Consider the following 25,856-nt stretch of genomic DNA (forward strand, 5'->3'; position numbering starts at 1 on the left):
GACGCACACACGCGACAGGACGCTCGCAACGAGCTGGAGCTCCGGCGACGCGTTACAGTTCAGTCCGAAGGATTCTAATTGGTGGTGCACACTCGGCGTATCTTTTCCTTCCTACACCGCGACAGATATCGCGCACCGTGAGAAAGTCCATTCTCGGCGCCGTCGCTCTATTTACATAACTACGGAGGAACGTTTTCTCCGTAATGTACGCGTTATCGACACGTATCTCGTGATGAAAAAGAAATGTTTCCGGCAGCCTCCGTGTCGTCCGAAGTTGATGATTAATGTTATAATGTTATAAATTAGCTGATGATTAATGTTGTAAATTAAATAAAGGATGTTTACAAAACGTGTCTCACGGTGGCAAAACAAAACTAGCTTGAACATTTTACAGGATTAATTGTATGTTTAGAAGATGTACGGGAACACAGAGCAAGATTTCTGTGTTCTTTTCAAATGGATAAACCATGGTTGATGCTGCTCTTATAAGAGCGTTATATTATTTAATATTAAATAATATTCTGGGCATATTCTTAGAATATTAAGACAGTAGTAACATTCTAATAATATTCTAATAATATTCTAGTAATATTATTTAATATTAAGTAATATTTGTGAAATATTAAAAAACGGTTACATGTCCGTAATATTTAATAAATAATATTATTTAATGTCATTGTAATATGTATTTTTTGAATATTCAACTCTATGTATGTATATAATATATATAATTGTAGTTTTTTATTTCAAATGTATTGCAATTCCAATTGTTATATTATATAAAGAATTTTGAAAGAATTTCGGAAGAATTTTGTGTAAAAATGTTTTATACTAAAATAATTATATACATTTTTTTATTTATATGTATTTTCTATATTATTTTTTTTAATATTCTACAAACATTTTTATAATAGAGAATATTATGTAGACATATAATATCAATGGAATATTCCTATAATATCAATATTACGTAACATTCTTAAAATATTATAAGAATATTATTTTAATATTTAATAATATTCATATAATATTCTAGAAATATTATATGCTTATAGGGGCGTGTCAATGAAGCATGTCCTTGAAAATTACCAGGTGAATTTCCATGAAAATTCAAAGGAACTTGTGTGAATCCATATAGGATATTAAAAATTCATATAGAAATCCACATAGTATATGAAAATCCATGTAGGAATCTACATGGATTATTACCTAGGATTTAAGTTTTTGGAGCAAATACCCATAGAGTAACCATAGGAGATTCCATATGAATTTCCTATATGGATTTTTACCTGATTTTTTTTCAACACAAGTCATGTAGGAATATTGGTACAAAAATATATAGAATAGATATTAAAAAAGTACATTCGAAATTCATGTTTTATACGGGATGCTTTCCATTTACATGCTTTTTATTTAATAACTACATTTATGTCGATGTGATTTGGTTCAAATTGATAGCTCTAATATAATAAATAGAAAGTACTTAGGGGGAAAAATGACACACATAACTTCGATTGATTGATACTGAAAAAAAGATAAGTAAACTTATATTTCCAAAGACTGGAAAAGAAATTTTATACAAAAAATATACATATATCCAGATAGCTAAACCTGCAAAAATAGATTTTGAGCTGTGTGTACAATCTGTAGACATTGTAAATAGTTTGCTAGCAAAAATATATAATCTTACAACGTATGATGATAGACTGATAGCAGAAATCGAGCAGGTCTGTCGTTCCAATGCGTTTAAATGAAATATACTGCAGATCCTGCTCGTTTTCTGCTACCAATCTGTTGTCAGATTCTGCCAGTACTCATACTGTCGACCGAACAAAAGATTGCGGAGATAGATGACTATGGATCTGTCAACAGATGGTCCGATCTGTCGCCAATGCGTCATCAGATTGCTAAGAGAAAGATCATTTATTGGATACATATACAGAAAAGTTTTCACTCTTCTTGTAATTTAGAAAACTACTGTTAATACCTCTCCCCCTTCAGCTTCGCTCAACTCGTAGCCAAAGCAAAGTTAGTAAAAGTTTACCTTACTTGAGTCACCGACACACAGTTATACAAATTAAATGAAAACAAAAATGATATTAAAAAAAAAGTCAACCTGCATCGCTAGATGGAAAGCACTCACTATACACTTGTTCAATATTTCTATCATTAAAAAAATTAATACGTCACAATATTGAGAATGTACCTGTAAAATTTACCTTAATTTTACAAAAAATATCACTATTGTCAGTAACAACATTGAATAATATTTTTTACATTTCTGCTAGCTTCAATGAAGCTTAATATTTATTAGGTCTTGAGTCTGTCTATGTGGATAGTATCTGGATGCGCAGATACATAATTCTTGATTATTCAATCAATCATTTCGACAGCTTGATATACAATATCATATTAAAATTGAGAATAATTAATACTAACGAATCTTAGCCTAGTTCAATGTATAATAAGGCTTTATTAAAGCTTAATTTATATAAGCTTATGTAAAGCCCAATAATAGGAACTTCGTTTAAAGTAAAAGCTTCAGCAAAATGAATAACTTAATTCAAGACAATGTTTTACATCGCAAGTCTTAAATAATGATTGTCTTGTGTCTGAAGTCTTAAATTAAAAAGTCGTTTGATTTGTGATGATATACTGCTGGAGAAAAAAAATTTTAGGGCACAGAATATTGCCTTAACTCTTAGCGGTAAATATGCGAACTTGTCACCTCCTACGTGACGTACGACCGCAGCGACGAAGTATTGTTGTCACGTGAGAGGTAACTTATGACCGATAAGGGTTAAAATTACAAGTCAGCCATTCTATTAGGTCTTAAACATCTTAACAAATATTTGAGACTGAAAAAAAATAAGGATCACTTATAAAGCAATAACAATACTACGAAATCTCACTTATCTAATTCCTAGTTAGAAAATACAAATTTCTTGACTTATCATCACTTCAGTTACATCTATGATAATTAATATTTTATATATTTCTGAATGATAACTTTGTAAGGGATTATCATAACATTAAAAAAAAATAATTTATCTGATATACTATCTTATAATATAGGAATTATACTCTTTCTGTATAAAAAAAAAAGAGAGAGAGTATATATTTGGAATTTGCAAGACAATGTAACAAAAGCTAAAAGGCACTAAAGATTTATCGTCGAGAATATCCAACTTACGTTGATATTCGTACTAAATATTAAACGCAAATATTGTTTTTTGTGTTTTCATAACAAATACAAGCATTAGTTTGGCTATATCTACGTATGATAAAAATCAACTATGCGGAAATATATCCCAAGTGCATTGTTTGTCAAATATACTTGGTAATCTCTTCCGCTGCGATATTTTGCATCAATCTTTAGCAACAGTTTTCAGAAGTAATACATGCTTCTTCGGGAGTATCACCAATCACAATGATCCATATCGACCTTTGTGAGCAATCAAGTGATCTGTATATTATTTTATATTTTATCATCCATGCCCTTTGTATGGTACAAAAATACCCGTATTTAGTCTCAGAAGGGTAAAGAAGGAGCGGAAATGAATGTGAATGAAGAATAATGTGATGTTAAGTGGGGTAGGAAATATTATAGATAGTACAAAGTATTTTCAAGGGAATGGTGTGGTTCTACTTGAATATTCTGACCGACCTGGTACACTAACTTATGGGCGTACTGGCAGGGAGCAGGTACGCGTATTGTACCGGGCCAATTGTAGTACAAATGGCAAAGTTTGTATGTGAATCGCTGTATGTGATCAGTTTTCATATCCGACGAGTCATGTAGAACGATATAATGAATGGGTGACACTGAACCCTGTCGTACACTTTGTGGCACAAGGAAGAAGTCGTAATAATTCCGTCTCGTGATGCAGGAATCGACCACTGTTCCTGCAGCAGGATTCCCTAATCCGCCTCTCTGAAAACCACAAAAGCTGTAGAGAGGAATCAAATCGTGTCAATACGATCAATTGTCGCATTGTCTACTCACGTTGTTAATGAACAATCGCGTGTTTATGCGTTTTTGAACGACGATCACGCAGAGTTGCGGCTTGTAATTTGGTTCAATGCGTTTAAAGGCCGCCAATAATTGCTTCACTTCGTATTTCATAACGTAATCCAAATCACCGTCGCCGACTCCGTCGCGATAAATCATTATACGTTCCGGGTTTGAATGGTTGTACTGAAACGATATCAAAAGTATTGACGAGCTTACGAGAGGAGGCTTCCTCGACCGGTGTTGCATTTGAAAAACGTAAGATACATAGCGCGATTACCTTGTAGAAGGTTGTGACGGCCGAGATGAGACACACTTGCAGCATATCCATCAACTCCTGCTTGGAAGCCTGCATGCAGATTTTACTGTGCCATTTGGTCAATTGAGAGTCTATACTCGCGACAAAACCTGCTACGCTCCGCCTTGTGCCGCTTCCTATACCGCTGTGATACACATCTATACCACACACCATGGTAGCAACTTTCTGTTAAAACAACACAACGAGAAATTAAGAAATAAAAGAAAAAAACAATGGATGATGTATATAATAGAACACAGAAGCAATATTTTTCTACATATACCATTGGCAAAGCCACAGTCCAAAGTGCTCCTCCCAATTTGCAGTTGATCTGAAGCGCTATCTTCTCCGTGACACTTTTTAACTTGATAGGATTGGAAATCGTTTTCGAAATGATAACTTGCGACGCAATGGGATTTTCTACGCAGCATAGTCTATACGAATGCAAGAAACGGGAAGAAAAAGTGAAAGTAAACCTTAAGAAAGAAAGAAAAGAGATTGTTTCCTTTCCAAGTCCTTGCGTGATTGCACAAATGAGAGAAACATTCAATACATATATGAAAACTTTTTACAGTTAAGTACTTTACCAATCAGTTAGTAATATCAAATGCTTGAACTACATACTTCGCAAAGCAAAGCATTCGTGCGTGAGTGTAGTGAAATTTTTAATGAAATTGTAGTGGAACAGCCAACTAACCTTTTTAACGCGCTGTACCGATCAGTACGGTTGGTTGGAAACACTGCGACTACCAATTCGTAATCATGGTTGAAGTTCTTCCGAATTTCTTGCAGGTAATTTTCGTTTCTGTCGTCCCACAAAACGATCTTCAGCGGATCGTTAATTCGCATACCGATCGCTCTCGCGATGTTCCGCAGCATAGTTAGGAAATCGTGTACGACATTTGCATCTCTGTTAACGTACAAGATGTACCATTTGTTCAAATTCGGCTGAAATATAGGAGAGTATAATAACGACGAATGTTTTCACAAAGCAACCGCCGTTCTCTCTGTCCTTAAAATCGATTGTTACTTCGATGCACTCACAGTGCGCAATACGGGGTTTCGTGTTGCGAAGCTCGACCAATCGGTAAGCTTGTCTCGATTAATATCGCACTTCTGCTTATTCCCAAAGAAGATTTCTTCCGGTGGGAGAACTCTTCCGTTAAATTGTATTATATCGTTGCTCAAACGCAAGCCCCATCCTGATAACATCTCTCGTGTCAATTCATTCCTTTTTATCTCCTGTACAAACAGCCTGATTTCGTCGCGACGTCTACCAGGCGCCACTTTCGTAATCTCGTCCAAATCTTTCATCACCCTGAAGTTGGAGCGGATACTGTCCGTGAGACCCGCGACGTACGACAATTCCGGTATCAGAAGTATCGTCTTTTCTTGTCTCTAATGTATTGAAATGATTTTTTTACAGTGCAAGTAAAACCTAAAAGAGCGATTGTATATCAACGATAGAGATGTGAATCAAGGGTTTTTGAGTCGAATCGAATCAAGAGTTTTTTGTATCGAATCTCATTTTTATGTTTTAATCCGAATTAAATGAAATCGAATCGTTGAAACTTTTAACATCAATATAATCATTGAATTCAATATGAAGATAGTGAGAAGAGACTTCGGCACGAGAGGGAACATCGATCTTGTCATATCAACTCATTTTAAAGTCAGAGAGAGAGAGAGAGAGAGACGCACTGCGCGCGCGCGCACGCACGCACGCACGCACGCACGCACGCACGCACGCACACACACACACACACAAATATTTAGAAAAGAACTAATACTAATGAAATATACTTTGATTAGGATAGCAGTAATTGAAACAGTCAGATGAGAGATCATAAATCTAAAGTATTTTGAAGAGCGTCAACATTATCAGCAGTTTACAATCAATGCAGAAACTGAATGATTTTTAGAAATGCAGTTTTACAATAATATATTGCTCGTCATAAATATATATATATATATATATATATATATCTATGACTCACATCAGAATAATTATATTGCAAAATATTGCGATATACGCTAAATTTGACACTTATATCAAATGATTCAAAATTATCATTAACACCAGCACTTTTCAATTATCTACACATCCACACTTGATATCATGAAAATTTATTTAAACATCTCACGTCTCTTGCCGATGTTTCTCGAGTTACCGCTTTTAATATTTTTGAAGAGGGTCTTAACAGCGAGTTTTTCAAGTCATGCCAATTCCCGTAGAGCTGGACGTCTTTAATAGTACTTCATTAATGCTAACGTATGTGATTCGTATTCGGATTTTTTTTATTCGAAATTTTCAAATAATTCGGATTCAAATCAGATGAGATTCAGCTCGAATAGTTCGCGCATCTCTGATCGACGATATGAACGAAATAGTGATACCACAAACCTCGCCGGTAGGCATTCTCTCCGTAGCCCGGTGAACTAAGAGCGGTTGATTTATGTCTCTTATCTCGACGTTGCAAAATTTCTTGTAATAATCTATCAACGATATATCCTCTCCGTTTTTAGAGAACTTATGCTTCGGCGTTTTGTCCCAATCGATGTCGTCTATACGATACGTCCTGTTATTGTATCGCGTCAGAACACTCGTGCCGACGATTTCTCTCACCACAGATTCCCGGTAATTATGCCGTTGCTTTTGAAACATATCGGTCCTGCGAAACAACTATTGTTGAACACAAACCGAACGGTCTCTCAGTCTCACAAATTGTCCAATTGTTAACTTTGATGATACGATCTAGAAACGTCGGAAAAGAATAATCTCTTACATCAAGTCTCGCACCGTTTGCGTGCGCAGCACGCGATGTTTAAAATCCACACATAGCTTTAGGCCACCCTCATACTCGTTGATGGCGGTCACGTAACCGGGCCACACTTCCAACTGATGTTGATTTATGACATGTGAACATTTCGGGTTAAAACTTTGCCGGCCGATACGAACTAAAGAAAGCGCGCGCATAATACGGCCGAGCAGAACGTTGAAGAATTGAACGTTTTCGCTCATCGATTGTTGTTTCTTATAAATAATTGTGAGAATCACATCCGACCCGTCTACCGGATGTTCGGATTTGAGCCGTGTAATCTGCAAAATTGACAATTATGATCGTTAACGAGTTACGCGTGCATTGTATCGTTCGACGTTCTCACCACAGAGAACTTACGTTCTCTGGCAGTTTTTCCGGCAAGAAGAGTATCATTCCGTCGAATGTTCTTGTTCGTCCCAACATGGCACCGTGCTGATTTAGCAACTTCCGCCGTAATCCTCTCGCATCTATATCCGGCGAAAATTTCACCTCGTATTGGAACAAACCCTTGCCGGGCTCCAGTTCCAGGTCTATATAATTAGCGGATACATTTACTCTAAAATAAAAATAAAGAAAGAAAAAAAAATTTTTTTAAAACTATTTTTATCGTGTCGCTGCTGATTAAATTATGGAGATACACGTGTCCTTTTCAACATGCACGGTGGTACTTGCTTAATTCCATTTTTACATCGCTAAAAATCTTCCGAATATATGTCTTTGGGACTCGTTGAAATTTTACCGTCTAGTGTTGTAACTCGTGCAGAATACACAATGCGAGTTCAACGCGAAGGAAGTTACTCTACATACGGATTAAGGTTGGCTGTAAACGTTCGTAAACATCTAAGCGCGTTACCTTGTTCCACTTTCGCCTTGTCGGCGTATTACAGTCTCTTTTTCCGGAGATACTTCGTGTGAGGGCGGATTATCATAAACTGAGAGATCGGCCAATGCGCCCAAAATTCCACTGTCATCATCTTTAGTGGCATCAATCTTCCGAACGGGCGTGCTAGCTGATATAGAGGAACTTGAGGTAGAGGCACTTGCTCCAATGAGACTGAAAAGAATTCGGCTTCCTATGAATATTCATTTGTAAACGTGACATCCGAGATATCAAACAATTATCTACACTCACGCGTGTTTTTGCAGCACACCGAGAAGAGAACTCCGACCCATTCCTTGGCTTGATGCTCCATGACCTATTGGAGGAACATAGTCCTCGTATTTCGGTCCGCTGCTACTGCTTCTTTGCAACTGCAAACTCATCAGGTTAGCTAGGTTCGCACGCCCACGGCCTGCTGTAATGATAGGTGGACTTGCAAATAAACTTTGTCCATAAGACTCTCTCTCGAATGATGTTTGGTCCGACGATGACTGACTAGGTGTTTCCAGAGAATATTTTTCCTGTTCCTTCTTTTGCTCTTTGCGTTTCTTCATCATTTCTAATAGGTAAGAGCTGCGGCCCTTACCAGGAATATTCTTGTCACTCATTTTGAAGGTCTCACTACATATGAGGGAAATATAAAACAATACTTGTTTTAGCTGAAGACACATGTAAATGATGGCTAAACTAAGGAAACTATAGTTTCTTGAATAGTGATTTCGATATATATGTACTAAGATATTCTTGATGCTTTATATAGAGACATATTAGACACTTGGTTATTTCGCTATAATTATAATTTTTAATTTATATAAAAGAAATTCCTTTCACACTCACATAGACTATATAAAGAGAATTCCTACATAGAAGTGGCAGTTTCAGGTCATTTTTTTATCTTGAAAAAATAAACTAAAATGTTCACCAAATATTGGAAACAAATCCATGAAGGATGCAGCACTAGCTTGGTAGCCAATTTAAGTAATTTTTAATTACTTCAATGTATATCTACTATTGGAAATTTCAACAAGATTGATAATATAAAAGTTGATATATAAAAGTTGATAATATAAAAGTTAAGTAAAATTATACCAAACTGTATTCTTAGAGAAACATGAAACTATACAATATGAGAACGTGCAACCAAGTGTTTCTTTATGCTAATTCAGCATGCCCCTTCTCGAAGGAAGAGTTTATCAAGAATATCATGTGTTGAAGAAAAAAAAAAAACTGCTGACATCACCAGTCAACTACAAACACACACAAGTATTCGTTCCAATAGAATTTACAGTTATAAAAAATAAAACAAATTTTGTACGTTGTATCCGATGCGACTTTATCTGTAATTTCATTATCTTTACTTTATTATTATCTTTAATTCTGTTCTATCAGTCTAATCAAGTCATGGCTCTAATAAAATTAAATTGTTAACCAATGTTATGTTTTTTTATCAAGATATGCATGCATGAATTTATTGAATATAATCTACAATAGATAATAGGAATATGTTCATAAGAATAATAAAAAATTGACTAATCATATCCAAAGAAGAATAATCAACTACGATTGGTTAATTTCTTACTCTTATTTCTTATAAACATACTCCTACTGCCTATTGTAGACCACACTTATAAGTGGTTAATTTCTTACTCTTACTTCTTATAAACATATCCCTATTGCCTATTATAAACTACACTTGATACAAGAAGAGGAAATAGAGAAAACAGAAAGGAGATGCAGGAAATGTATGTGTATATATGTGAAAATAATGAACAGAATGCAATAGCCATAGTCAGTTTTTCCCTTATGTTCGTTTCTACAAACGTCGATTAAATTTTAACCTAAATTTTAATTATTCGGACAAAAGCTTGTTTAACACAGGCTTATCTGACAAAGATTTTAGACAAAAACTCAGATTATCTATAGTAAAGTCCTATATTTGTCTGACAATTTCACGTTAAAACTCCGATATGACTCGATATTATAAGGAAAAACCGGCTACGGTAACCGCAGCGATTATTGAAATCGAATTGTGTACAAGAATTTTCTTTCTCTTGTAAAAAAAGAAATAGCCATGAACGTTCCATTCCCGTGACGAGAACTTGGAATAGTCTGACATGGCGAGTCGTTAACCTGACGCAGGGTGGCAAGAATATCGACAAGTTTAACGACGTCAGAATGAATTAAATGTTCACGAAGAAACGCGGGAATGCCTTAGTCACTTACTGGATTTATCACGTGCACGAGTTTCTTTCACATTCGCTTCAGAAAAGATATGAAATTCTTGACTGTACTCGTCCGTTCGTGGTACCTCAAGAACACGTCTTCGACAAAAGACGCAAAAACCACGACTACTCGTTCTCGAGGCGCGAAATATAAATTCGAAAGACAATGTGGAACGCAGTGATGGAAAGTTGGATAGGCTGGACGTGCGTGCGCAACGATTTCAGCGTTAAGAATGTGTTCAAAAATCCTACTTGACGGATAGAATGCCCATTATTAACCAATCATGATGAAGAAATCCTTGTTCCCTCTCTATTCTGATTGATCAATTAAATACTGCTCTACTCGTCTCGTAGAATTTTTGAACTCACTAGATAGTATGTAAAATAACTAAAGGCTCAGTTATGCAGGTTGTAAACCGTTAATCTTATGCCAGAACTGTAAAAAATTAACCAACCACAGTCGAATCATAGAAGAATAATCGATTGTGATTCGTATAATTTCTTACAATCCTGGCATATGGTAACGGTTTACGACTGTATAAATGTTACGGCTGTAAAAAAGTCTTAAGCCCGTATCAGACTATGGATTGAGGGTTGAGATTTAATTGAATTTTGCCAATCCGTGTAAAGTTAACTAAACTAAAGTTTGGTGAAATTTAGTGAACTTTGCACTAATTGGTCAATTTTCAGATTAATCTCAATTTTCAACCCGTAGTCTGATACGGGCTTTACTGGAGTATTTACTTTTTCGTCACACGCGTGCGCATGCATATCCTATTTAACCTTTTCATCACTGGTGAAGCGACGCTACCTAGCGTTATAAATTGCCAAGCGGTTCTATACGGTGCATATACGGTCGATAAACTTTATTGATCGTTGTCATTTGTATATATCGAAAGCGATAAATAAAAATTAGAGACATTATACAAAAATAATAACACAAGCAATATTATTTTATATTATAAATATTATTATTCTATATATAAAACACAAAAGTTCAAGGATGTATTATATATATATATATATTAGGTTGGCAAGGATGAAATTTGTAGTTAATAATATTGCCAACTATAACAGCTTATTATTTGACATTGGCTTAACTCATTAACTGCCAAATTTTTTTTTTAATTTTTGACCGGATAAGTTATATATATGCACCAAAAGTTGTGTAACAGTATAATTATATTCAAATTATGTTTTGTTTTGAGCCCCAAATGGGGTTCGTGGCAGCTAATGGGTTAATATATTACCATTCAGTTTTTTTTGTTGGAAAGTTACATATCTCGCCTGTTTAAAGAAATCATCGTAAGCTCTAAAAAATATTAAAACCTTTTATAAAAAATTAATTTTGTTGAGAATGAAACGGTCGGAAATTCGCACTATTATGAAGTATGAATTCTTACGTGGAACTACGGCATCACAGACCGCGCGAAACATTAATAGTGTACTTGGCTCTAGTATTACTACGCAGCAGACAGTATCAAATTGGTTCGCCAAATTTCGTACAGGTAACTTTGACCTCATAAATGAGCCACGCGGTCGCCCAGAATCAAAGGTCAATAATGACGAACTAAAGGTCACCGTTGAGTCTGATCTATCTCAGAGTGCCTATGAATTATCGTTGAAGTTTGGTGTTAGCAAACAAACAATATTAACTCATTTAGCTCAAATCGGTAAAGTGAAAAAGTTGGATAAGTGGGTTCCACATGAACTGAATGAAAAACAGAAACAAAAGCGTTTGGAAGCTTGCTTGATGTTGTTTTCTCGTTACAAATCTGATCCATTTTTGAATCGAATTGTCACTTGGGATGAGAAATGGATCCAATATGACAATCGCAAACGTTCAGCATAGTGCTTGAACAAGGATGAATCACCAATACACACTCCAAAGCGCAATATTCATGAAAAGAAGTTGATGGTGAGTGTTTGGTGGTCTAGTGCAGGTGTGATCCATTATGATTTCATGAAACCTAACTCATCGATCACAGCAGAAATATACTGCAACCAACTGGACGAAATGATGCAAAAACTTAAAGAAAAACAGCCTAAATTGGTCAACAGATCGACTCCTATCTCATTGCATGATAACGCTAGACCACACACTGCACAAATGACTGTGGCAAAACTACAGAAATTGGAGTTGGAACTTCTTCATCATCCTCCATATTCACCAGATCTAGCCCCCTTGACTACCACTTCTTCCGCAATTTGGACGACTTTTTAATAGGAAAACAATCGAATTCCGACAATGCTGTGAAACTGGCCTTCCAGAAATTCATTGACTCTCGTCCGTTTTATACCAGTGGCCTGAACAACCTGCCGCTTAAATGGCAAAAGTATATAGACAATATGGGTGCATATTTTGATGAATAAAATAATTCCTTATATTTGTAAGTTATTAACCAATTTTGCCTTTTTTTCTACAAATTTCATCCTTGACGACCTGATATATATATATACACACAATTGAAGGCTCGGTTGTAAGATCCAGCCAAATTGTTTTACGAATATTACACAGAATTTAGAATATTGTGCACGCAAGACACATCTGAAGGTGTGATCAAATTTATTCCGTCTTGTTCCGGTCAAAAGATGAGTAAGGAGTCCCCAATCTCTTTCTCGCAGTTTCAAGATAATCCCACTATATCTTTCTCTTTTCTTATCACTCATTAAACGTTAAAGAAGTCGCTGAAGCAAATGGAAATTTGGCTGAGATCTTGCACATTTACGTACCTTCAGTTGCTATTAATAAAACTTTATTCAATGTCGACATACATTTCGCATTTAAAATTTGCATGATATTTATAATTCATTATTTACAAGTATATCGTATATATGTATAATTAATTAAAATATAATTAAAATAGAATTATTACAATAAACTCTAAAGTGAATCAAACAACAATGGACCTGCCGTAAGGAATCGAACGACCGCACTAATATATGCACATTCTGACGAGTTAAAAAGTATCGATGGCAAGAGGTCCCTTGGACTTGAGCTGACTGTTTCTTTACGCGTTATCGCGTTTCTGAGCACAAGTATGACGTGTATATGGGTTTACCTCTTCGAGGTAATAATGGCACTTGACACTTGCATAAAAGTATCCTATTACAACATACAAATATTGGATGAGAGATATTTTACCGTTGAGACGCGCGAGTCTGACGCGGCATAAATAAAAGATATTGCATCAGATCGAAATCCTATTTCTTCGAAATTTACTACTAATTTTCTCATAAAGGGTCACTAACGTCTGTGCCATCCGAAATTAGTACAAATTCGAAATTTTTATCACAATGCAATTCCCTTCGTTCTAATCACGATTGTTCCGCGAAATATGCACACAAAGAGTGGAAGAGTATGATCAAATGCGCGACTATAATCTGTATACCACGTGATATGAGAAAAGTATAAATAAATGCAGGTGTCGCCAATTGTTTCCTACAGCCGAGAAACCGTGATGTCCTTTTATATTTATCCTCTCTCTTCTCTCTCTCTTCTTTTTTTCTGCCAAAATGTGATCGAACGCGAATATTAAATATACATCATCTCTATTTGTTTCGTTAAAAGTCGTTATCCCAACCGGAAATATCATCTGGTGGCGGTGGATCAGAATCTGGGGGATACTCGTCGAAGTTCGCAGTGTCTGTGGCGCCTTGGACTCGCGGTAATATCGGTGGTTCCAGGGTTCTGGTTCTCAAGCCTTCCCAATTGAAACCGTCGAACCATCTGCAATAAATGCGAAAATTGTAGAAATGCGCTGATATTAACCCACCACATTTCGAAATATTAAAACGCGAACGTGTACTCACTTGTGCTTCTGTATCTCGCTGATGCCGCCTCTTTGATAACCAAGACGTTCCGCTGGATTATCCCTGAAAAGAATGGAGACTTGCAACGCTTCGTACAGATGTTTAGCGGTTACAATATCAACGTGCACAGAAAGACATGGTTTTATCGTTTACCTGCAGAGTTTTTTAATTAGCGCCATGGCGTTACGCGTGATAGACCTGGGAAATTCGATGACATCGATTCCTTTCAAGATAATATTGTACGTCTTCATGGGATCGGCGCCGGTGAATGGAGGTGTGCCTGTTAGCAGTTCAAACATTAGAACTCCGAGGGACCAGTAATCGGCGCTTATATCGTGTCCTTTATTGAGAATCACTTCCGGCGCTACGTATTCTGGCGTGCCGCAGAAAGTCCACGTCTTCCGCCCGTGATCCAGTCGCTTAGCGAAACCAAAGTCCACGAGTTTCACATATCTGGAGCATAATATATACTCTATCAAGATACATCTCTCGAAATTGTCCCAGTAATATCTTACATATCGACATATCTGCTAAATCTATATATGTCACGTGTAATATACAGGGTTTTCCATTAAGAGGTTTCATTTTGAGTTATTAGAAGAACCAATTTTTTTTTTACAAACGTGGTGATATTTTTATTCTAATGCAAAGTACAGACTGTACAATTAAGTGTGGAACACAATATCTGATTGAAAATGAAACTTCTCAATGGGAAACCTTTTATGATAATACGTGCTCTTACCCTTGACTATCTAAAAGTAAATTTTCCGGTTTCAGATCCCGATAGATAATGTTCCTGGAGTGCAAATAATCAAAGGCTTCGACGACGCAGGCGGTGTAAAATCGCGTAGTACCGTCGTCGAAGTGTCCCTTGTCCCTAAGCACAGTCCACAACTCGCCGCCTAAGCAGGCTTCCATCAACATGTAGAGATACTTTCTGTCCTTGAACGTCTTGAAGAGTTTCACCACGAAGTCGCAGTCCGCCTCACCCATGATTCTCTTTTCCGACATGATGTGCTGTTGCTGTCGCGTCTCGACGATTTGCGCCTTCTTCATTTGCTTGAGAGCGAAGGATCGCGTGTTATCTCCGACAATTTGAACTAATTCGACTCTTCCGAAACCACCCACGCCGAGAGTCGCAAGTGGCCGAAGGTCTTGTAACCGTAGATCCCGGAATTCTTCATTCAACCTGAAGAAACGATGAAATCTTAGTCTTTGCTTAAAATTGCACCAATATTTATACCATCCCCCTTACGAAAAAATCAGAAAATTAATCGCACGTTTGTAAACTGCAGATGAATTAATTTTTACCGCTTACCGCTTTCTATCTCTATTTCTACACCGATAACATTCTAACAACGTTCCATTAAATATATCAGCGTTCGTCTTTATCATTGAACTTACTCGGAATGTATAGTTTACTCTTCCATCCTAACGATAAGCATGAAACATAATATTTATTTGTGGTAATAAGTGTAACGTATTCATTACACACATACTATCACACATATTATCAATTCTGGAATGATTATCCGACATGAATCTAATTCGTACAGTTAATAAAAGATATATCTTACCTCCTACGCTCCACCAGTTCGTCCTTGTATCGCGTTCGGATTTCGTCCAAGGATGAAATTAATTGATTAAACGTTTCGCGGTCTATTACCAAACAACTCACTCCTTCCGGATCGTCAGCGATGATGTTAGCTGTTCTGAGATCATCCCTGTGAGAACGAAGTATGTTAATGTTAAAATTCTAATCGCATAATCCAAGTAATTTAAATATTTTCAACATGAAAATAAGAATATATACTATGTATGAATAATAACCCACCCTTGCAAGGCTTTCTCGCCGAAGAAATCGCCTCTCCCAAGCGTCCTGATGTACTTTTCTTCCGTAGTATCCGGTTGCTTTATCGTCACGCGCACCTGCCCTCTGCTGATGATGAAAAACGTGTCACCCCTCGCCCCCTGTCTTACTATGTAATCCTCATTGTTGTAGAATGTCTGCGAAGATAAAATAAATGATGGTTACAATAAAGACGAAACTAAAAAACATCTCGTGTCTCGTTGAGAACGCGACCTCACCTCTTCTAAAACGTCCGAAATTTTTATTAGAGTTTCCTCAGGCAGGTTCTTGAAAATCGGCACGCTGAAACGCGAATAACATTATATTTTCATTTAATGTGAAATCAAATCATCGAGAAATTCTAGAGAGAGAAAGAGAGATATCTCTAACAACAGGCTGTTGCATGTAAAAATCCAGATGGGTTTACCTCTTCAAGAAGTCAGTATATTCCGCCTGCCTCGAGAGACCAGTCTTCATCATGATAGTTTGGAAACATGGCCGTTCGATGGCCCAGAGCTGGCAGTCAGTTGCAGCAGTAATCGTTGCTGTCCTCTTGCAATTGTAAAGAATTGCGAGTTCGCCCAGCACTTTGCCCGGTGCCAAGGTACTGAGGTATTTGCCATCTCTCGACACCTGGACCTTACCCTCTGAAACAGAATTCACGAAATATTAGAACTAATCGAATCGTATTCGTTTCTCAGGGAGAAAAATCAAAGACAGTTCTATACTACGATTGAACCGTAAACACGTTCAAAATATAATTAAAAAAAAAAAGGAACAATTTTTTCATATAACATATTAACTTTATTTAACTTTAGTTAAGTGCACGTAATTATCTTGTTTACGCGAAGAAGTAAATATGGCAGATTTTAATCGAACACGTAAATTTTTCTAAACGAATTTTCCTACGAATCTTGAGGAAGAAATCGAAAATATTCGTGAAAAATTTGAAAAAAAAATCTGATTTTTTCGAGCCTTCCAAACTATAGTTCAAACTACGTGAGATCACTACATCAGAATTATCCGAAATAATTACAAGATATAGTTTTAATTGGAAAAAAATCCGTTTTTTCTCAATTTTTTCGCGAATTTCTTTGATTTCTGCTCCGAGAACACGAAAATTCGTTCAAAAAAATTCACGTGCGTTCGGTTAAAATCTACCACGCTTACTTTTTCGAAATTTTAAAACTATATTACAAAATCAACCACAAGTAATCCGCGCATATATCGATATAACGACAAGAATGCAAGAACAACAACAATAATAATAATAATAATGACGTTATTCTGGGAAGTCCGGAATAAAATTCTAAGTTCAAAGACACAGAGAGCCGCCTGAGGAACCGGTATTAAAATTAATCGTTATCGCAAATTCCCTCCACATGTCCGATCCTTGAGTGGTCATCGGTGTGCTTTACGAAACTGGAAACTAACCGTAGGTAGTAAGGCGGTATGTACTCGTCGAGACAGTACCGGTGCCATTACCAGCGGCTACCAGGTCGCGCGAGAGACAAGTTCCGGATGTGAGTGATTAATTTTTATGCAAGCCGGGCGACTTCTGCTACTCCCGACGGCCCGCTGACATTTCTGCGAGCGTCAATCGCTTCTATCACGGCGGCGATCTCTCGGCCGTTCGTTCGATACACGAACATTTAACTCAATCGTTGACATTTATATCGGTGGGACCCGGCGACTTCTGGAGGAAAGGTTACCGCAGCCGGTACTGAGTCGCGGAAATCGCAAGCCGCCGTGCAATTACACACCCGTGCGGTACCGAGAGAATATCACCGTGTTACTTCATATCCTCCGCTAACGTCCTGTAACGCAACGTTACGGTTGACCATGTACGGGCCGCCTATTCGCCGTAACGGTGAAGTGACGCACTGAATGCAACGTGTTTCGATAATACCTCTCGGAAAGAGTTAATTAGCTTAGAGGAATCCACCTTTTTCCTCCAGGAACACGCGAGTGATATCAATGCACCGGTGTAGAGCCAGCTGATGTGAAATTAGCTGGTACACACGGTGAGACCAAGTTTCGCTAGAACAGCAAATTGTTTGTCAATACAGTGACGGAAAAAAAATTCGTCACATGGAAAAAATAATTCTGCTTTTGTAGCAAAAACGTCGTTGCGGCAGCGATACAATTTAGTTGGCACGACCAAATTATTTTGCTGTCCGCATATTCAGCAAACGGCAATTAATATTCTTGACAAATTTTTCTGTTGTCCAAATAGATTTGTTTTGCCGTCACTATCACATTAACAAACAATTTGCGGTTCTAGCAAATTTGTTTTCTCCATGTGGAATCAGCCGAAGCGGAATCAGCTGATACGAAATCAGCTGCAAAGATAAGTACGGATGATAAAGTTTCCTTTTCGGAGTTTGGAATATGGGACGATCGCTCGGGAGTCTATGAGCCATTTATAACGACAACAACAATAAGTTGACAATAACAATAAGAAGATAAGGTGGTATTTTACAGCCTTTCTAGGTATAATGGTCCCTCTGAATATCTCCGTTGTTACGTGGCGATTTCTACTGATTATTTATGGAACCATCTGTTTAGTAGCCCGCCGTAGTCGCGCTATGCTAATATACAATAACCAGCATTTGCTATAACGTATTTTTACTTTCGAGCACTTCAAAATGTTTTCAAGGAATATTTTAGCATTTAATTATACATAACCTTAATATTCTCTTTAAACTCGAGCATATTATTACACGAATATATGTATACTTGAGCGTTTTGTTCGTTATTTAACACTTTATTCCGCTGTATACATTTTAAAATATGCAAAGTTAAACGACAGCGTGGCATTTTGATAATTTCGGCCTTCATTAAATCGACTTAATACGACCTTTTTCCAAAGTTTTCATATCAAAGTAGTTATACGATAAGCCGGTAATTCAAGTTTACAAATCTATAAATATTCCTATTCAAGTTAATATATCTATTCGTTTGGTAGCAATGTTTGGTAGCAATCTTTTCACATTTTATATCTACTTTCTGACAAGTATCTATATTAAAATTCACGGTAATATTCATTATTGTTCCTCCTAAGAGTTTATTTTGAATAAATATATAAATTTGTAACAAAATACTGCTGTGCTTCTTAAACCAATTTTTTTAAATCTATTTTAGTACGGGAATTTGCATTACCACTCCTGTTTCTCTTCGACCCATTATGCAGTGTCGCCACATGTTTTTATATAAATAATATAAATAACGTCCTAAGTAATAAATATTTCATAATTTTGAGTCTAGAATCGATTGAACAACATTTGACGAATGTAATCGTTAAGTTTTCGATTAAAAATATTGATTATTAAGAAAGTTATTGTGCAAAATATAAATGGGAACCTCCTTCTCACTTCCTCCTTCATTAACCGATTTTTTTATTTCGGTTATCCGGGTGATGTGTGTATTCGTGTGTATCCAAAAATTTGAATATCGGATATTTGAATATGGAAATCAGCAGGTTCACACAAACACAATATCAGGACAAACACGATTCTCCGTCACGGAGCGAACGTACGCGTGGCCGACGGAATTAAGGATCGCGAATGGCCGCGTAGCTAGAGAGGAAGGTTTGCACAAGCGGGAATGGCTCATTTCGCCCCATCATTCGCCGACACTCGATCGAGTTCGACATTGCGACAGGAGAGACAGATAGTCCATGGCCGTATTGTCCCGCGAACTGCTGTTGCTTGCTTTCACTTCCTCGCGCGCGCATAACACGCTCCGCCACGAGTCATACAAAAGGCCCTGCGAACCGGTTCTCCCGTGGCAATGTGAATCGCCAAGAGATGGATCGTATCTTTCTCCATCGAAGTTTAACCATTGAGTCGACGGCGACGGCTAATAATAATCGCGCGCTCTCATTGCGCGCCCCGAGGCGATGCCCCATTTCGATTCCGCGGCATTTTTCCGCGAGATAACGCGCCGACGCCAAGTACAGTCTCGCTGATCCAAGGACAATGCACGTTAGAAGAAATCGGGCCGCACGGTGACACGTTCGCGGGACACGCACGGTCGCGCGCCCGCGAAGATCGATCTGTTCACGAGCGAACGCTCGATGAAAGTTCGTTTCGAGCGACCGAGGGAAAAGAACGGTAATTAACACGTTGAACGCCGCGCGCTGGTCACCGGTAGCGGGCACTGCGATGTTACCGAGTCTCATTAAGTTACGTACGCGATATAATTAAGCGCGAAAAGATTGGTCTGCACGGTCAATGCAGAGCCCGGGAAAAGATACGTGCATTTTTCCTTTTTACTTCGGTAACTCGATTACACTTGCCTGCGAATTGAAACCTTGGGACCGTTGCTCGAAACTCAGTAAAGTGATTAGGTAGAGCCGACGCGCCGAATCCGAAATCAAATCCGTTTCTTGCTATCGCGTGAGGAATTTTAAATCGCAATAACCATATTACACAATTATAAATAGAATGTATGAATGTTTCTTTTACATTAGAAATATGAATATTTTGAACATACTATTTTTTAATCCAAACCTTAAAGAATATAACATTAAATGAAATAAAATGTTAAAGTAAAAGTAGGTGATACAATGCATATAGTTCTTAAATTGATATAGTTCATAAATCACTAATTCTAGTTTAATTTGATACATGAATATTCTGATAAACCGGTAAACGCCGTCAATAACTAATACTTATGTTCCAAAAGAAACATTTTTCAACACCTTTTGTATTGTTTCTTTCACAATAAGTACACAGAAAAAATTAGTCTTAAATTAGGAATAGATATTCTCATATATAAGCAAGAATATTATAACTTTTTTAGAAGATTTTTAGTCTTGAATCAATATAAATTCAATCAAATCAAAATCGAAAGTTTCCTAAGAAGATTACGATATTTTTGCATGAAAATATCTATTCTTGATTTAAGACTAATTTTTCTTTCGTATATATAAACAAAACGCTTTAACCTGCCCCGATCTTCCCTGCATTATTCAACATAAAAAAATCGGGACATAATAGAAATTTTCTGACCTGGATTTTCGATTTAACGCGATGTCAACGTCCTAGAAACATTAAAACGCCCGACGCAATAAATTCATCGCCGACTGGTGTTATCAATCAGGCTCTTGTACAATCAATGGAAATCGGCCCGGCGGTCAACACATTAAGTGTTTACGATTGTCGACGTCTTCTTCCTCGAGGGAGGCAGGACGTGAGTGAACAATCACTCATTCTGCTACATATCTAACATCGAGTTTCGTAAGTTTCCGACGCGATTACGTACGCCCGCTGCCGCCACGATAGAGAGAGAAAGAAAGAGAGAAAGAGAGAGAGAGAGAGAGAGAGAGAAAGATAATTACGATTCGCACTCTTGTCCCAGTTAGACGCTTGACCTTCTAATGCGCTGGGTCTCCTCCTCGTTTCGTCCGCGAGTCAAGGAAAATTTACATTCACGTGCCTCTCGGATAATTCCGACGTCTCGCTGAAGTTCCCGCTGAATTCCTCTTCTCGAGAGAGAGAGAGAGAGAGAGGATCGATTCGATAGAACCAGTTCTGACGATAACAGATGAATAGTATGTACCTTGCTTCCCTTTGCAACAGGATTCTCGAACGGCGAACGTTTGCAAGGCCGCTCGTATTTGCATACGCGATAAAAAGATGTATAATTGAGCGCGATAGATCGTCTTCGTCTTTGCGTATCGGGGGGCGACTGTGCGTCCTAAATTCGCAACAATGGATTCCAGGATGCGCGAATTCATACGTTATCTTGGAACTGTCACGGGCTCTATCACGGGGAATATCTGACAGTTTGATTACGAGTAATAATAGCAATCGTGATTCATCATCGTCGCGCATTCCCGTCCCGCAATCTCTCAAATTTTGCGAAACCAGTGCGATTGTCGCGGATATGACCTTAAAGAGCCATAAAAAGTTTCGAGTTTCTTTCTTGTTCTAACGTTTACTCCGTCGTGTTTTTCTTTGTTACAATTCACTAATAGAGAAATCGTTTTGAATATTTAATTCTCTGATCTCAAAGTGAAACGCTACTACGGCAGGTAGTCCCAGATCAATTCCGATAAGATCGGCGTATATGAACATCTCTCGATTAATATCCCGCAAATTGCTGTAAAATTTAACAAGTGCAGTAAAGTTGCGTGTTATTAAACAGAGCTCGCGCATAACTACAGTACAGAAGCTCAGAACACTTGGAGGATACCGCTCGCGTGCCCATCATCATTACAAGCTTTGGAAAGTGCGTGCATAATCACGATGCTAATGAAGAAATAAGCACCTGCGGCGTTGGCGGCGGCTTCGGCGGCGCGTTGCGTACCGCAGAAAGAAAAGGATTACTAACGGGGAGATGTCGGTGATTAGATTGACTGTGAGTGAATGGGTGGATGGGTGTATTTTCGCACCTGGTTACAAAATTTCCCTGCGATCGCTTATCGGCGCGCGCACATCGCGTTTCTTTCCTCGCGAAAAACAGCGTTCGTTAATGGGGAAGCTAAGAGAAGAAATCGACGAAAAAAGGACTCAAGCCTGATCTACAATATGCTCTTTGCGTCTTGTTTCTTGCTTAACTTCTTGTTTCTTTGCTTCTTGACGTACTGTTTTGTACCGACAATTGTGTGTTTTGTCGCTTGCCTCTACCGGAGTTTGTTAACTTTTATCTCGGGCGACAAGAAACACAAGAGGCACAAGAGTTTATACTGTGACAATAAGGTAGCAATAAGGTTAGGATCAGAACTTTTATAAATAAGTCAGACGAGGACTTTTTGAAAGAGCATACCATTTTGAATCACAATGAACATATTATCTTAAGACTCGACTCTTACTGTTAGCCACATTGTTTTTGTGACGTCATAGGCGAGAAATGACATGCGGTAAGTTTCTTGCAATATATAGCTTTACTTTTTTATTTTCCCAGAAAAACAATGATTTCGTAATCTTGAAACCTGTAAAATGTGCAGAAAACTGATATGTAGAATCGAAAAATATTCTTGAAACAACGGGACGGGAAAAATGTGTTATATCAAGAATTATTTTACGATCCTACATAACATATCGGCTAAATGTCGCGGTTTTATGCGTATTTTACAGGTGTCAAGATTACGAAGTTATTGTGTTTTTCAAGGGAAAATAGAAAAACAAAGCTATACATTGCAAGAAACTTACTGCATGTCATTTCTCGCTTATGACATCATAAAACCAATGTGCTAACGGAGGGAGCCGAGCCTTAAAAGACATCATGATTTAGTCAGCATGTGAAAGCAAAGCCGTCTTATTCTGCGATTGGTCCGTGCGAAGTAATATAGAGGAAACAAATTGCATTACGGCGACATTACTTGACTTTAGGCGGCAAGAAGACGAGAAACAAAAAGCAGAAGTAAGGAAACAAGACGCAAAGACGCACATTGTAGACCAAGCTTCAAGCTCGTCGTTTCCTTCGCGTCGCAAGAGACCAAGTTGAAAAAAAGGGCGGAATGAATCGGTGAATCGTTAATCTTCTCGTTAATGTCACGTATCGTTCGTAGGAGCATCGTAAGCGCTTCGCGCAAGATGCGCGCGCGGGAATCTTTATTGAGCGGAGCTGCTGGGAATGGAACGGTGGGGGAAGTCTGAGTAAGCGTTTTGAACCGAACAAGTCCGAGTCAAGTGTCGGCGAATTGCGCAAATCATTGCGACTTGCGTTCTTCTTTTCGATCCGCACAACCACGTCCGTTGATCATCGCGAGTAACTCGCGTGTACACGCGAACACTCGCGCACCAACGCGATCATAGCGCGAATAATAATAATGACGACGTAACTCGCGAAAATCGTGAGAATTGTCCTTCATTCGTCTTCTTTTCATCGCGTTCTCTGACGCGTCTCGCGAAGAAAATCAAACGACGACGATGACGTTGATTATTTGGTGCGATTCCACGTTTGGTTCGTGTCAAAACTCTCGCGGATGTTTCTGATGTGTCATCAACGTCATATCGTTTCGCCAAAACAACCGATTGTGCGCGCCGTTTGTTTTAGCGAACGCTCGATGTCGCGTCGTCGTTGTAATATGTACATACGTTGTATAAGCCGCAGTTCCGTTCGTCTCGGGTGTCCGTTAATCGCGAGATTAGTCGATGTAAACGTCACGTCTTTTTTACGGATCGATCATCATCTGATTATCGACTACAATCGGCTGTAAAAACGAGGACATTAACCCGGAAATAGTCACCTAGGGTCATTTCATAACCAATACCTACCTTTCATTTGGACATTTAGAGACCTAATCTGTGCAACAAGAATTGGCTGTGTCTTGTTTATAGTATAAGCCTGTAAAAACTCGTTGAGGTATAAAATGACCCTCAGGTGATCGTTTACGTTACAAAATTAGTCAAGTATAGCAAGAGTTCGTATTGTAAATACAAGATAATAATAAGTTTGAATGGAGTTATATGTACCCATACTAGGGTAAACATTAAGCAACATTTACATTATATCTGACACTGATCGATAAAAGTGTCCAGAAAAATAGGCAGAGCTGCAATTATTAAATATCTAATATTTATATTTATTGTTTATAATTAATATATGTAGTTAACATTAACATTTATTATAAATAAAATTAATATTTTAAATTACATTTTTAATTAACGTTAACCGTGAAAAATATCTACATTCTTAAAAATTTATAATTTTTCTTGTTCAAAAATATTTGTTATGCTACGCATTTATATAATACAATAAAGTAATATAAAAATAAATAATTTTTTATAATCCTGAATCAATATTAGTAATTCTATATCACCGCGATTTAGTTACTTTACATTTTTATAAAATGAATGTTATTTGATATATTTAATATATTTTCAATCTTTTTTAATAATTATTCCTTACGAACTTTTATCTTTTCCCATCGAAAATAGACAATAGCGTTTTTTAAAACAATTATCTTCTTCATTGAAAATACTGCTACACTATACATAATAAAACACTTGATGTGTTTATTCCATTTCTTAAATAATTTCTTAAATAATTTTTTGGTTTCTCCTCATTTTTTTCAAATAGTAGCGAATAAATCTATATTTATAATATCCTCAAATAATAGTAAACCATAGAGCAATGGATAATATGTTATATTTTGTCAACAACAGCAGCTTTTAAATTAGAATCTAAATGACCTGAGATGATCGTTTGCATAAAAAAAAAATAAAGCGACTACTTCCGGGTTAAGAAGTTTAGAATAAATAATTCATAACATTCGTACTAACAATCGTATTATCAAATATTAATAACTAAATAATAATATATTAATAAATATTAATTAATAAATAATTATCTCGTTTTCGTTCTTCAGATTTGCCCGCGGAAAATGATCGTACTTTCAAGGTGAAAAATGGTTCCAACTGTTCGGGACTCAATCGACGTCGCGAAAATCGTCGGTTTCGCGAATTTGCAGTTTGCTCACGGACGCGTCGCGAAGAAATTCGCGCGGAAAGAAGAGCGACTCGCAGAAAGGAGACGGTGCAGGAGGATACGTGCACTCGTGATCCCGCATCGTAACCTGCGTGACGCTCTCGTGTGGGTTCCGTATTTTTGCGAAGTATCGATTTCCATATTTCGCAGTCACGGCCTCCGAGCCGTGCGAAGCGTCCAACACATGACGTTCGCGATCGTTGATGCCTTCAACGAGAGAACAAAGAGGCTCCAGCCAATATACCTGACACTGACAGGCCTCACGGAAGAGAAAGAGACGGGAAGACGCGGAGAAAGGTAGAGAGAAGAAGGAGAAAGGGACGGAGAACAGAGGAATCCTCGTCGGGGTCCGTCCGGTAGGAATCCGTGCTTACTGCACCGGTACTGGTTCCCCGGTTACTCGATTCGCTCGCGCACCGAGAGCCGCTGAACATACCCACGAGACTCATATGTGTGCACACACATGCATGTACGTATATATATATATATATATATATATATATATATATATATATATAT

General features: G+C 37.5%; 2 protein-coding genes across 5 annotated transcripts in view; both read right to left on the minus strand.

Moving 5' to 3' along the window:
* Window positions 1-1,518: 1,518 nt before the first annotated feature.
* On the minus strand, window positions 1,519-10,352 carry LOC106741529 (piwi-like protein 1). Of its 2 annotated transcripts, none has more exons than XM_014613653.1 (12): window positions 10,236-10,352; window positions 8,265-8,633; window positions 7,986-8,186; window positions 7,490-7,688; window positions 7,097-7,410; window positions 6,715-6,982; window positions 5,355-5,708; window positions 5,008-5,258; window positions 4,594-4,744; window positions 4,293-4,496; window positions 4,007-4,198; window positions 1,519-3,934 (listed from the first exon to the last, which is right to left on the minus strand). In XM_014613653.1, the coding sequence occupies exons 2-12, from the start codon at window positions 8,618-8,620 to the stop codon at window positions 3,605-3,607; spliced, it is 2,820 nt and encodes a 939-aa protein (XP_014469139.1). In that variant the 5' UTR covers window positions 8,621-8,633; window positions 10,236-10,352; the 3' UTR covers window positions 1,519-3,604. The 2 variants fall into 2 exon arrangements, with proteins under 2 accessions (XP_014469139.1, XP_014469138.1); XM_014613652.1 differs by having other exon boundaries at window positions 4,594-4,786.
* A 2,621-nt stretch (window positions 10,353-12,973) lies between these two features.
* LOC106741445 (cGMP-dependent protein kinase, isozyme 2 forms cD4/T1/T3A/T3B-like) overlaps window positions 12,974-25,856 on the minus strand; it is a 47,780-nt gene continuing 34,897 nt past the window's right edge. For 2 of the 3 annotated variants that reach the window (XM_014613493.1, XM_014613492.1), the window contains 8 exons: window positions 16,324-16,543; window positions 16,136-16,199; window positions 15,882-16,054; window positions 15,625-15,771; window positions 14,790-15,236; window positions 14,201-14,500; window positions 14,048-14,110; window positions 13,799-13,964 (listed from right to left, as the gene is read on the minus strand). In XM_014613493.1, the coding sequence (XP_014468979.1) occupies window positions 13,799-13,964; window positions 14,048-14,110; window positions 14,201-14,500; window positions 14,790-15,236; window positions 15,625-15,771; window positions 15,882-16,054; window positions 16,136-16,199; window positions 16,324-16,543 (1,580 nt within the window). Of the gene's footprint in view, window positions 13,965-14,047; window positions 14,111-14,200; window positions 14,501-14,789; window positions 15,237-15,624; window positions 15,772-15,881; window positions 16,055-16,135; window positions 16,200-16,323; window positions 16,544-25,856 lie in introns of all 3 variants that reach the window. The other variant, XM_014613491.1, reaches the window with a different exon arrangement.

This window comes from Dinoponera quadriceps, unplaced genomic scaffold (genome assembly GCF_001313825.1).
Source record: "Dinoponera quadriceps isolate SergipeBrazil2010 unplaced genomic scaffold, ASM131382v1 scaffold405, whole genome shotgun sequence".
NCBI classification, from domain to species: domain Eukaryota; kingdom Metazoa; phylum Arthropoda; class Insecta; order Hymenoptera; family Formicidae; genus Dinoponera; species Dinoponera quadriceps.

What these genes read in the sequence shown, in the direction of transcription:
- LOC106741529 (XM_014613652.1), bottom strand. Translation starts at nt 8,620, where the DNA reads ATGAGTGACAAGAATATTCCTGGTAAGGGCCGCAGCTCTTACCTATTA. An exon ending in CAAACGGTGCGAGACTTGAT is followed by an intron (nt 6,983 to 7,096) that starts GTAAGAGATTAT and finishes GTTGTTTCGCAG; the next exon opens with GACCGATATGTTTCAAAAGC. An exon ending in GAAACCCCGTATTGCGCACT is followed by an intron (nt 5,259 to 5,354) that starts GTGAGTGCATCG and finishes CCTATATTTCAG; the next exon opens with CCGAATTTGAACAAATGGTA.